The sequence below is a fragment of the Idiotropiscis lumnitzeri genome, chromosome 20 (genome assembly GCF_059441095.1).
Source record: "Idiotropiscis lumnitzeri isolate Australia: NSW breed Sydney's pygmy pipehorse chromosome 20, RoL_Ilum_1.0, whole genome shotgun sequence".
In the NCBI taxonomy this organism is placed as follows: domain Eukaryota; kingdom Metazoa; phylum Chordata; class Actinopteri; order Syngnathiformes; family Syngnathidae; genus Idiotropiscis; species Idiotropiscis lumnitzeri.
Window position 1 is genome coordinate 9629539 of NC_142410.1, and position 12103 is coordinate 9641641.

At 43.4% G+C, this 12103-nt stretch overlaps 1 protein-coding gene across 1 annotated transcript; it reads right to left on the bottom strand.

Annotated features, from left to right (window-relative positions):
* Nucleotides 1–259: 259 nt before the first annotated feature.
* Nucleotides 260–10664, bottom strand: LOC148317595 (uncharacterized). Its single transcript, XM_088284768.1, has 7 exons — nucleotides 10460–10664; nucleotides 9844–9978; nucleotides 9538–9638; nucleotides 8906–9054; nucleotides 8137–8365; nucleotides 7469–7674; nucleotides 260–1019 (listed from the first exon to the last, which is right to left on the bottom strand). The coding sequence occupies exons 2-7, from the start codon at nucleotides 9957–9959 to the stop codon at nucleotides 852–854; spliced, it is 969 nt and encodes a 322-aa protein (XP_088140894.1). The 5' UTR covers nucleotides 9960–9978; nucleotides 10460–10664; the 3' UTR covers nucleotides 260–851.
* Between the last annotated feature and the right edge of the window lie 1439 nt (nucleotides 10665–12103).

Sequence of the window (12103 nt, forward strand, 5' to 3'; positions counted from 1 at the left end):
GGCCCGAGCAGACGCTTTACATGTGAAAACGTGTCGGACGTTCAATAGCGTGGATTTGTTCATGTTTAGACGCAGGTGCAAGATCAGACAATGTCAAACAAATTCGGTCCCTATTTTGGCACGTCTTCAACTGGAAAGATATGCGTCGGTCATCAACTCAGTTAAAATGATCCCACACAGTCTCGTGGGGAAACTAAACAAATTAAACAGCTTGTTGGAAAACAAATAACCAAAAACTCTGCCACCCAAAAAATAAGAGTAGTGATTTAAATTATTTTATTATGACTTCACAAAAGTACAACTACAACCACCGCACATTACGACAACACTGACAAACCAACCAAAAGCCCGACAATCAATCCATGCGTAACCATTAGGTAAAATAAAACAAGTGCTGTTTGGGGTAGAAAAACGCTCGCTTTGAGGTAAGTGAACATAAATATTAGATTCCACGAGATTTGAGTGTACAAACGACTAACTGATGTTATTTTTACAGACAATAACAAATCAGCGTCATCGTGTGCCTGAGGAACACCGTGAGTACAACGTTACGAGTGGTTTTGCAATTTAATAATGTTCTTGTGAGTATTCGGTACAATTAAAAAAAAAAAAAAAAAGAGTGGAAAGATAGCATTTTTAAATTATTGGAAAAAGTGAATGCATTTTTTTGTGTTAAAAAAAAAAAAAAATATATATATATATCTAACCATAATATTGCTACTGAGGTTCATAAAATTATTTGGAAACTTTCTTTTCTTACGTTTCGCGTTTACATTTTAACAATCGTTAAAAGGCACTCAGGTCTTCGTTTGAAGCTGAAATCAACAATTTGCGATTTCCGACTTGGCATTTTATATGCTGAGTGTGATGCTGTGGATGGAGTAGGCCGGGATCTTGGTGTCCGCCTTCTCACCGCTGACCCGGAAGACCACCAAGGTGTCGGAGGGTAAGGTGGCGGACGCGCACATTGTCTTCCCCAACCAGCCGTTGGCGCCACGCTTGAACATTTTGACGGTCACCTGTAGAGAAGGCGAAAATCATCAACAATCAATTCGGCACAATCAACCCGACATTTTGAATCGTACGAAACTTATTTTGGAGTTGTATTTCCTGGAAGAAAAGCTCCAAAGTGACGTTCAAATTAGAGTTGACCAATGTTAGAATGCCTGGTAACCTTGTTCGCACTGCTTTTTTTTTTTGTGGCATTGGCAGATCTCGGGAGTTTTTAAAGAAGGTTGTAGGGTGTAATTCGCTTTAACACCCCATCCAAGCTACGGACAATGGCCGGCCTAACTAGATTTTGGACGTGCAGGTAATTGAAGCATATCCATTTCAAACAGAATGCCTGGCCGCGTCGTCTTGTTTGGCCCTCATTTACTGGAGATAACGGAATATCACAGTGCCTTTTCACAGCTCCATTTTCTTTCACTTTAGCATTAGGCAATTTTTCAATTATTGTTTTTTTTCTTCTTCTTCTCCCCCTCCGTGTTCTTTCATCCGCCGGTCTCTCTCATAATGTTCGGGCCTTTTAGTTAATGGCGGCGACAGTCGGAGCCCGCGCCGCCGGCCCTTGTCCATTTCGCGGGTCATTGTGGGAGCCCAATAGGCCTTTTATGAGCGCCACATCAAAAGGCAGATAAAGCATTAGAGGTGGGGAAAATACCCGCCGCTAGATATGCTCCCTCTTCCCTTTGTCCGCTATTGAAAGTGATCATTTTAATAGTCTGAAAAGCTCGGCAAACGCGACCCCCCTGGCGGCCTGGCTCAACACCTGCACGCCTCTCGCCGCTACTAATTACCCGCCACAAAGGCCGCGACCATTTCACATGCGCACCTTTTCCTACCATTTACTTACTCATTAGCGAGCATTCAATAAAAAGAGAGGCGAGATGGCGACAGAGAGGAGACAATCGTGCTCTGTATTGCGCCGCATTAGCGGCGTCACACACTTAAGAGATCGGCCATTGTGTGTTAATTTGGTCTGCCCGGGAAGAAAAGAAATCTATAAATAATGACAGCTGGTGGCAGAGAGGAGCGCACAATCGCACAAAGACATTGTTGTAGCAGTTCGCTGCCCTGTGCAAAGAAGTTGACAATTAGCAATTAATGGCACCAAAGTCGATTCCTTCCAACGTTGCCTGAGGGCCTGATTTTGGTACAGTAAGCTTGGGTTAATAATCGAATAATTGCATTTTGAAGCTATTGAGGCAAAACGGAGAGCACTACTGGTCATTCTCGACGACATTGCTGTCTAACGAAGTACAACGCTGTCAACCGGGGCTGCACCTGTTGAATTTTTTTTTTTTAAATCGGTTATTCTACCGGTTATGGATTTTACATTATTAATGAAGCAACAAGATGTGTTGAATGTGTGAGGTGCAGGAAATATTATCCATTTTCAGTGTGTATGTCTTTAAAAGGTGAGGCCTGGCCTGGTGAGTGATGTGGGCGTCACGTTTTAATTATAAAAATTCACGTTAATGTCTGACATCTCCATAAACCCCACACGCCTAAACCCAGCAGAGGTGAAACGAGATCACCCTGAAGGCCACACGTCACGGTCGAGAATCAAACCCTCGAGGGGGGGGGGGGTGAGACTGAGTGGTCTGCGTGACCCCTGTCTGGCCCAAGTCCACCTCTCACTTTTAGCGTTGGCTGGACAAGCATCGCCATCTATCTTCACGTTGCCACGAGACATCCTCTTGTTTACGTTCTGCCGCTGGTCATAAATCTCGCGCCGGGTTCACTGTCAACTTTGCCCTCGGAACACTTCTTGTTCGGCAATTAAAAAGGAACTAAGAGGTCTTGATTGATTGATAAGACCTTTTACTTTTTGCCTGTAGTCATGAACTATGATTTTGGGACAATGTTTAGCGTGCTTCGGGGTAGGCAACACCGGTGCTCGTCCCATCAGGGGCGATTTGAGTTTTACTGACGCCGGGAGTCATACATTCATGACCTACGTTTGAAGTAGTGGCGCATCCGTAAAAAAAAAAAAAAATGTTTCGCTCGAGGTGTGAAGCCTCCGATTATGGATCACCTGCTCCGGTAAAGCCATAAATCAACTCCGGTTTTGCCAGACTTCAAAATGGCCCCACTTTTCCTTGGTGACACGGGCGTCTGCGTCAGCTGTCAACGGCTGCGCTCGCCCCAAGCCATGACCGCAACTTGAGGGCCGGCCAAGTTCGGAATCGTGTCATAGCGTCTGCTTCCCCGGATGACAGGAAGCACATTAGACTCAATGACTGCAATGACCACTGACGTCCAGACTTTTATTTCCATCTGTGAGGGGGGGCGGGGTCTAAATATTTTTTTTTTTCCTCCTCAATGGTTCTGGTTGTCTGGCTGCGTGTAGATGGCTCAATCTATGACTGATTTAATTTTCTCTCCGCCAACATCTGTAACAGCATTAACCCCAAAGCACGCTCCCGCTGCCCCCCATCTGACTCCGTTAACTCCCAAATCGTGTTTCAAGACCGTATTGATGCGGCCCGTTATTCGGGGTGATTATGACAACAGCAGACAATGGGCCAAAGTGTCTGTTAAGTCGTTTAGCGCGACTTTCACCTAACGCTAACAGATGGCAGGCACACGGCACGCCAATTATCCTCTACATTAAAAGAACAATACTCGGGGTCAGAGGAAATGACTTGAGGCACATAAAACTAACTCCAATTTTTTTGGAATGACAAATGACTGTTTGTATAATGAAGCAGAAGGCCTCTCGTGGAGGACAAACCGACCAAATTCGCTTTGCATTCAGCATTCATCCACTTGAGCCATCTTTATTCTCCTCAATTAGCCAGAATGGCTTCTCCAAAGTATAATTAAGTGTCTGCTGCGCTCGGCCTCTTCATAATTCAGGGCCGCCTATTGATCATATCTCGCGGCTGAGACTGCGGCCGGAGCTTTATCACGCGCAGCTGCCACTCGATGAAGACACAAAAAGTGAAATGGGGGACACGCTGTGAATGAGGTAGCCGAAATATTCACAGTTGGTTCTGCGGAGTCCGTAAGCCGGTCAGAGCACGTGACAGGATTTAGCAACTTTTCGGACGACCCAACCAGCAAAATTAGTTGCTTATAGGAAAAGCTTTTGTCATGGCGCAAAATTTATTTATTTATTCTTTTGCAGGGGTGCATTTAAATAGTTCAACAGCCAGTTAAAACTACATGAATATCAATAAGCAGATCCGCTTTTAAACGCATCTACTGACAGCCGTTTTCAAATTGCAGTTCCCGATATTGTCGGACGTTTTAGAGCATTTGGATTAATTTTGATTTAACAGCAAAATTCCATACTTGATACCACCCGAAAAAAAATGATTCTCAAATGCTGATAATTACGTCCAAAATAGATATTGTTTACATCACTTTTACAAATAAAACAAAATTATAATAAACTACTCTTAAAATATATATATATATATTTATAATTTATTTATTTTCATTTATATATATATATATATATATATATATATATGAGATGGCCAGTCGATATAGTAATGCCACTTGGTAATCTGAATAAGCACGTCATTTAGCAACTTTTAGCAACAAAGAGATCGGCTTCAGAAACCTCCTAAAATGAGTTGGCAATACTGTGTTAGAGTGGGCGATTTGCTTAAAAAAAACAAAAGAAAAATCCAATGTTATGATTACACCGCAATGATTTCAAACTGGGGATTCTTGACACAACTCACTTCATTCCATAGTAAAATAAATTATTTCCCAATGAATATTAATGTTTTTTTTATTTTTTTTTTAACCCGAGCGGGGCAATAATGTGTCGAACATGAACTCTCGCCGCCTCGCGTGTCCATAAATGAACAAAAGTGAGCCACAAGGGCCCTCTGGCATCGACTGGCAAAGGCGTACGGGACGGAAGCGGCGTTGAGTCATCGCCACGCACACACAGACGGCGTCTCTCGGCGGGACACTCGAGCGGCTCGTTGGCGGCGTCTTCGCGCCGTGTAATTGCGCGGCTCGCCGTCCTTCTGTGGCTTCCTACACGCGCTGGCAAATTATTTCCAATTATTATTTCCAATTCCCTGTTGAGAGCGACGCTGCAATTACACAAAGCTGAGCATCCTGCTCACTTTTGGCCGCAATTTCCATGTATTTATTTTTGTTAAGCAATACTGTTCAGCTAATAGAGGCTAATTTCAGGGCGTACAGATCCAACCATCCAGTTGCAGCAAATTAAAGCGTTACATTGGTTTTACTTTATCATAAGAGGCAGAGATTTTGCTTTTTTTTTTTTTTTTGCTCATCAAGTTATTCGAATTATCCTTGTAGCTACAATAATTAGTTTTATAGCCTAAACCAATTGCTTAAAGATATAAAATGACTCAAAAATTGACGACATTGCATGAGTTGCGCCTTCTGTAATGCCCTAAAATGCCACAAGAGGGTACCAAAGCCCCCCAAAAAGAATAATTAATGTCAAGTATGTTGAAGTGCGAGATCTATTTTTTTTATACATCGGGGGAGGAGCTAAGTTTAACCAGGGTTGTTAGTGGGGAGTTACACTTATGCTGTACTTTCTTAAAAAAACATAATAATCTGGAAGCTGTTTTTTTGTATCAGCGTAATGTTGTAAAATGAGTGAAACGATATTAAACAGCTTTGGGATTGTAGTTTGGGTTCCGTTTGTGGTTAAAACAATTGACAGACAATTATATAAACCTTTATGGCATCTACAGAAGCCTCCTGCTTCCTTCGTTAGAACCGTTCCTAATTAAATGGCCCAAATAGCCTTTGTAGCACCACTCCTCTTATTTGACAAACCACTGTCTCTGTATGAAATCACAGACGAACTGCAATTACACGTTTGTTAAATGGGACCATCTGACATAGGAGACGACACGAGGACAAACAACATACTGGAAGTAACCTTCAATTGACTCATTCCTAACGCACAAGCGCACACACGGACAGTAATTACCGCTCAATCCATACAAATTGAATGAAGCCAGAGCCGTGGTCTAAGAATATAGACCATAATTAATAAATTACAGCCTCTCTACTCAATCATTCTCCACTTTGGGGGCGATGGGGTGGTAGACATCCCTTTCTCCTCCGCAGAGTAATTGACTGGGCCCCCGTGAAAACACAACTCGAGCCGACACACGCGCACACACAGTGACGACTGAGTGAGCGAGTGAGGGGGCTCGTATCGCACATCTTGTGGCCTGTGTGTTTACAAGTCACAAATCAAAAGGAGGCATTATTTCTGGGCTCTCCAAAATATGCCTGGGGGAGGTATCCGGTTTCCTTAGACTCCCGAACTACCCATCAAACCCCCCCCCCCTGACAAAATCCCTCCGGCTCTTCCTTGGCAAGTTGTGCACATGAGCAAGATCAATGAACATTGTGCTGTTCCTTTTGGCGTGTGCTTTCTTGGCCACCTGGTGGCAGTATAGCGCAGACTTGCGACTACGCAAGGAGAACGTCATAAAATATCAGTAAGCTGCCTTGCTTGTAGGTCAAAGCAAATAAAATCAGGTCACTTGTATCTCAAGGCACCACTGCAATAAGGGAAGCAACAAGTTAGTACGTTTTATTGAAAGGTAAATTGGCCCTTGAGCACAAAAGTATGCTCATTCCTACTCTAAGTTTGAATGAGGCGAGACGGATCAAGCTCACTTCCACTGACGCATATTTCTGCGGGAGTCATACATTGTGGTGTCAGTGTGTGCCCCGTGGGCGAGCATTTAATGATCAGGTCATGTATCAAGCCGCCAAAGGGGGCGAAGAGGATGAAAAAAAAGGCCCGACTTTACTGTCAACATGGCTGACCTTTGTCTGTTTCATTTTTTACAAGTTCACTAACAAAGTGACCGTTTCCCTTGACAATAAAACAAAGCATTGCAGTGATTCTTGTTAATTTGTCTTTTTTTTCCCCCCGTGTCCGCTACAACTTTTTTTTTTGTACGGGGGTTTGGGTTTTGTGGGCAATTCGGATTGAATACAATGTTTACGCTGCACTCTTAACGCTTTGATACACTTTTGGAAAAAGCCTGATTCCAATCTTTTCTCTTTCTCCGTTGCCATGATTCTTGTTTAATTTGCATTTGAAAAAAAAAATTCGAATTGCAATGCAAATGAAGCCGAAAGAAACTTGACAAGTTGAGTCAACTCCCCAACCAAGCCAGGCTTAAAGTGCTACTGCCCCCTGCTGGTCTTGTGGCACATTACTTCTCGCATGGAGGTCCGCTTTTCATCAAAGAAAGCGTAAAGATTTTCGAGTGGCCTTTTGTTGTCGGCAGCCTAAGGCAAACCTGTGCAATCTCAGGTGTTGCACTATGTCAGCAAAATGGAGGTCACGCCAGATACTATTTTTTTTTTTTTTTTTAGTTAAACTTTGGATATAGTGGTGTTTAATGATGATTAATGACAACTGTTTCTTCTTCCACATCTGCTGTTGTGATCGGTGGTACCCTCAATCGAACCCGTCCGGTGAACCGACCTGAGGGGCACGTCCTAGCAGGGCCCACATTGTTTTGAGCGTGGTGAACTGCACCGTGTCGGTCTGGCTGCGGTCCAGCGCGATGTAGCCACACCCCTTGAAGTCGCCTTGGAGCTGCTCGCCGCTGTGAAGCCGCATCAGATCCCACGTCCCCGAGCGCCTCAAGACCTCCTGCGCCAATGCCATCTGCCCGTACGAGAGATGACCTGCGAAGGCACAAGGTGAGCGTGTCACCTTGGCTGGCTCTTTTGTCACCGTATCATGCAGTGGTGAGCAAACATTTGTGCTCATGGGCCACATTTTCGAATACTTTTTAAAAAAAATTTAACGCTCATTCCATGCTGTCACTCAATGAGTTAATAATTTACAATTTGGTTATTCTAATAGCTATTATTTACAATAATTTAATTATTTGACCAACTTTTATTTTTAATAAAAAAAAAAATCCTTCAAAATATATCAACCTTTTTTTTTTCTGGGAGAAATGAATAAAAATAACTTATCCATTATAATTAAGACATTTTAGGAGGAACAAAACCGCTAAATGAATGCAACAAATTTTATAATGTAAATACTTGGTGGGCCGAATTAAGGAAAGGGGCACACCACACATGGCACGCGAGCCACATTTTGCCCACCACTGCTTCAGTACAATGTCCTCCTCTCACCAGAGAGCCAAGAAGGAGTCAGCGCGTCCAACATCCAGGCCACGTAGTCCTCCCTGAAGGATCTCAGGAAGTGGTCTACCTGGTCGTGGGACACCAGCTCCCGCCGCTCCCGGAGCCCCTCGGCGAGCTCGCACTCGGGCGAAGGGAAGACCACCCTGGGGAAGAAGAGGCTGTGGTGCACGGGCACGCCGCTGTGCCTCAGATGGCCGCATAAGTGAGACGTCTTGATCTGGAGGGGAAAACGGGAACATGAAGTCAGTTCAATACCGCCACCAAATTATTCTATCAGACCCATTTCAAATAAAAATAAAAAAATAGACAAAGGCACAATTGCAAAAATTATATATAAGTAGTATATAAAATGCAAACATGGTGATTTTTTATTTTTTTAGATTACAAAACCTCTGGAAAAAGAACACTCGTTGAAACTATTTCGGCTAATGCTATGTGTGCGCGTGTGCGACTGACGTGAACCTCTCCAGAGATGAAGCAGGTCACATGAGGAGCCAGCTGTGTTTTTAGGCACCTGCCCGCTTACCGCCCCCCCATCACGCGAACATAATTGCAGCCTTTCCATTGAAGAGCAGCCACTCGGGAAGTTTCGGAAGCCCCCGACAAGTGTTGGAAATTTACATATAAATTGCCAGGGTGACTCTCTTAACCCCGGCTTCGGTTTGCATGAAAACCATTTGCCGGACAATTGGCTGGACCTCGGACACAAGTGTGCCCGTTTGACACGAGCTATTTGAATTTTTTTTTTTTTTTTTACCCTGATGGCCTCGAGCGGGTCCTCAATCTGTTCGATGCAGGTGTTGCTAAAGTTCAGATCCCTTTCTTTAACTTGAACGTGCCACTTTTGGTCGTGAGCGGACACCAGACCTCGCCAGGGTTTTATGTCGATGCAGAAGATTCCGTGGCCTTGGAAGGAGGGAAAACAAATCACATCAAATGAGGGTAGTCACATTCAGAACTCGTTTCCACATTCATGTCACGATAACATTAAAAAGTGTCCACCGGTGTGCTTTTCAGGCTCCACAAATGCAGTATTTTTATTGAACCATAAATACATGGTGCGTTTGTCAAGGATGAAGCGGGTTGCCCTGATCGCTGGAAGAAAGAAAATCGGTGAGAAAAAAAGCTTTGTGGAACGGCCCATTCATTGACCGCACCTCGTGTACATTTTAGTGACGGAGACTCTTCACGTGTCGCTTTTTAGCCATACTGACAAGGCTCTATCTTTTTACACAATGCGTCTTTTTTTTTCTTGCTGAACTGAAGACAAGCTGGAAATTAAGAACCAATCAGCCGTAATGGACTGCAAAGTCAGCTGGGATGTGCCCCAGCTCACCTACAACCATAATGAGGATACGGGCCAGAGAAAATGGACGGATGTATTCTCACCTGTGAGAATCACAATGTTAATGTCATCTTTGACAACTTGGAACTGGTCGGGGATCCGAAGATTGCCATAGACATTCTCCTTCTTCAGCCCGGTGAGTTTCCTGCAATAAATTACATGAGACAAACTTGACTTTATAAAGAATTAAAAGTACAAGCCGCGAGTAACCAGCGTATGTTGTCTCTTTTCAGATCTGAGCCCATATCGGAGGCTGTAAAACTAATCAGGTGGGTCCTTTTAAAGCCTCACATTGCCACTTTGTGAATTTTGCCAAAGCACGGCCAGACAAATGTGGTTGAACTTGATACCTGACATGTTGAAGGAAGTCAGTTTGCGTTTGCTGCACTTTGCGGCCTCCTGAACTCTCCGGAGCCGTGGAGCCGCTGATGTGAAACTGGGTCAACAGGCTTCCGATCTGAAGCATCCTATAACTGTATCCCAACCTTTGAGAGGGGGAGGGGCACATGCTTTTTATTAGGAAAATGTCATGCCATTTATTGAATGCTGTCAGCCACAGCTCACACACACACACACACACACACACACACACACACACTTGATGACAGCACATGCCACTCAAACGGGCAACAAAGTGTAGTACATTTATTTTTCCAAGCAATTTCTTTTGTTGTGATCAAATATCGTTTATAGTGTGTTTAAAAAGTGAGTTTTAATAAGTTTGTGTATTTTTTAAACAATGATATGAGTGGTTGGACAAGGATCATTTATTGCTATATAAAAAGAGAGAAAAGAAGCAAGTCATGCCATAATCGCTGAGAACATGCCATCAAAAAGATAGAAAGGTTAGCCAGCTAGTTAGCAAAACAAAACAGTTGTCTCATTCCTCGTGTGTTGTTGTAACACCCCCCCCCCCCCCGTTCTGCATTATTTCTCTAATAACGAAAAAAAAAAGTCTCGACATACCGTCGATTTCCTCGCGTACTCGTTTCAAACGACCAATTATTTCGACATTTCACCCTTGCAAAAAATACTCCAGTCAAACTTTGCCCGTGTTTGTTGTCGCCAAGCAGTCTTGAAAAGCCTGTTTCACAATCCGCAGCGTCGCCCTCCTCCGCTTTCGTCTCTTTCCATCCTTCCAGGACGTAAACAAGCGACCATGTGCGCCCGACGCGGCGTCACATTTCGCTGGCTGCGTCATGACGTCACGGCTACTACGTGTTTACGTCGTTGACGTTCTTGAACCAGCGCTTTGACACGTGGGTGGTCCATAAATCCTCAAAATATCAGATACAGCACTATGTCGCGCATCGTAATAGTGATCTATTTCATACACTAAAAATGATTCATTATTATTATTAATTTTGTTTTAACTTGATTTGGAATACAAGTCTTCGAGGTGTTTCTATTTTTGTGGCTGGTAAGCCAAGGCAAACATTTACAAACACAACAGCGAAACACATTCATAAATACGGCAGAGAAAATAAAAGTAGCTTACCAAAATTAGATTAAAATATTTTTAAATAAAGCAATAAAAGTAGGTTTCTAAAATTACTAAAATACTACACTTTGAAACGTATTTAAAAATATTTTTAAAAAACCTAAAAGGGATTGGAGAATGCAAAATTATTTTTAGCCTGGATTTAAGAGCATTTACCCTTGTTTATTTTTAGCTTGTGACCAATAATATAAATAAATGCACACTCACTTTTACAATGTAATATATATTTTGGGGGCGGAGATGAAGATCAAGATTGAATTCTTCCCGCCTGAACTTGATAGTCAACATAAAGATCAGCACATACCGCACGAGGCCCCGCCGAGAGGATATTACAACAGCGAGGGTAGCATATTTAATTCGCCGGCGGTGGCAAATATCTCCATGTGCTTACAAACAATATCCGCGTGGCCCCAAATCCTGGCGTGAAAGAGCTTAATATGAGAGCAGATAGCCAAATCAGCTGCTGTGCGTGGGACTGAATGGAAGCCAATAAACAAGAGGGCACTCTGCTCCTCCTGACCCTCACTTCTGGCTTGGAGATCGGCGACGATAACGCAATGCAGGCGCAACCTCAATAAAAGACAAACAATGGAGGGAGATAAATAGATATTAAATTAAAGCAGAAGCGATAGCGGCCAGAGGTGCAGGACAAAAGCGGCGCTGTGCTTTCATATTGTCCACAATCGACACCTTGGCGATTCCTTTTGCTATTGGAAGTTGCATTTGTTGGTATCGGCTAAAAATGTGTCTGGCCAGCGAGTGGGTGTATGAAATGAATATAATTTAGGCAATAATAGTCGTATGGATTTCTGTAGCCGATGTTAAACCCACCATTTCCATTTTTAAACCATCCTTTTAAAGCAAGTGTCTCATTTGGCAAAGTGCGCTAATAGCGCCATTCATTTACGCTGATCTCCTTAAATTATTAACACGAGAGATCCCCTCACTGACTCTCCCCCTCCACCCCTACCGACGGACGCTCATTTTACAACGAGGACTATAAAGAACTTAACTGGCCCAATCAAACGTGAGTGATCACAGAGGTCTAATAAGAGGGCGACAGCTGGGCCACCTCAAACAAATGGCCTGAAATTGTCACCGGGGTCGCA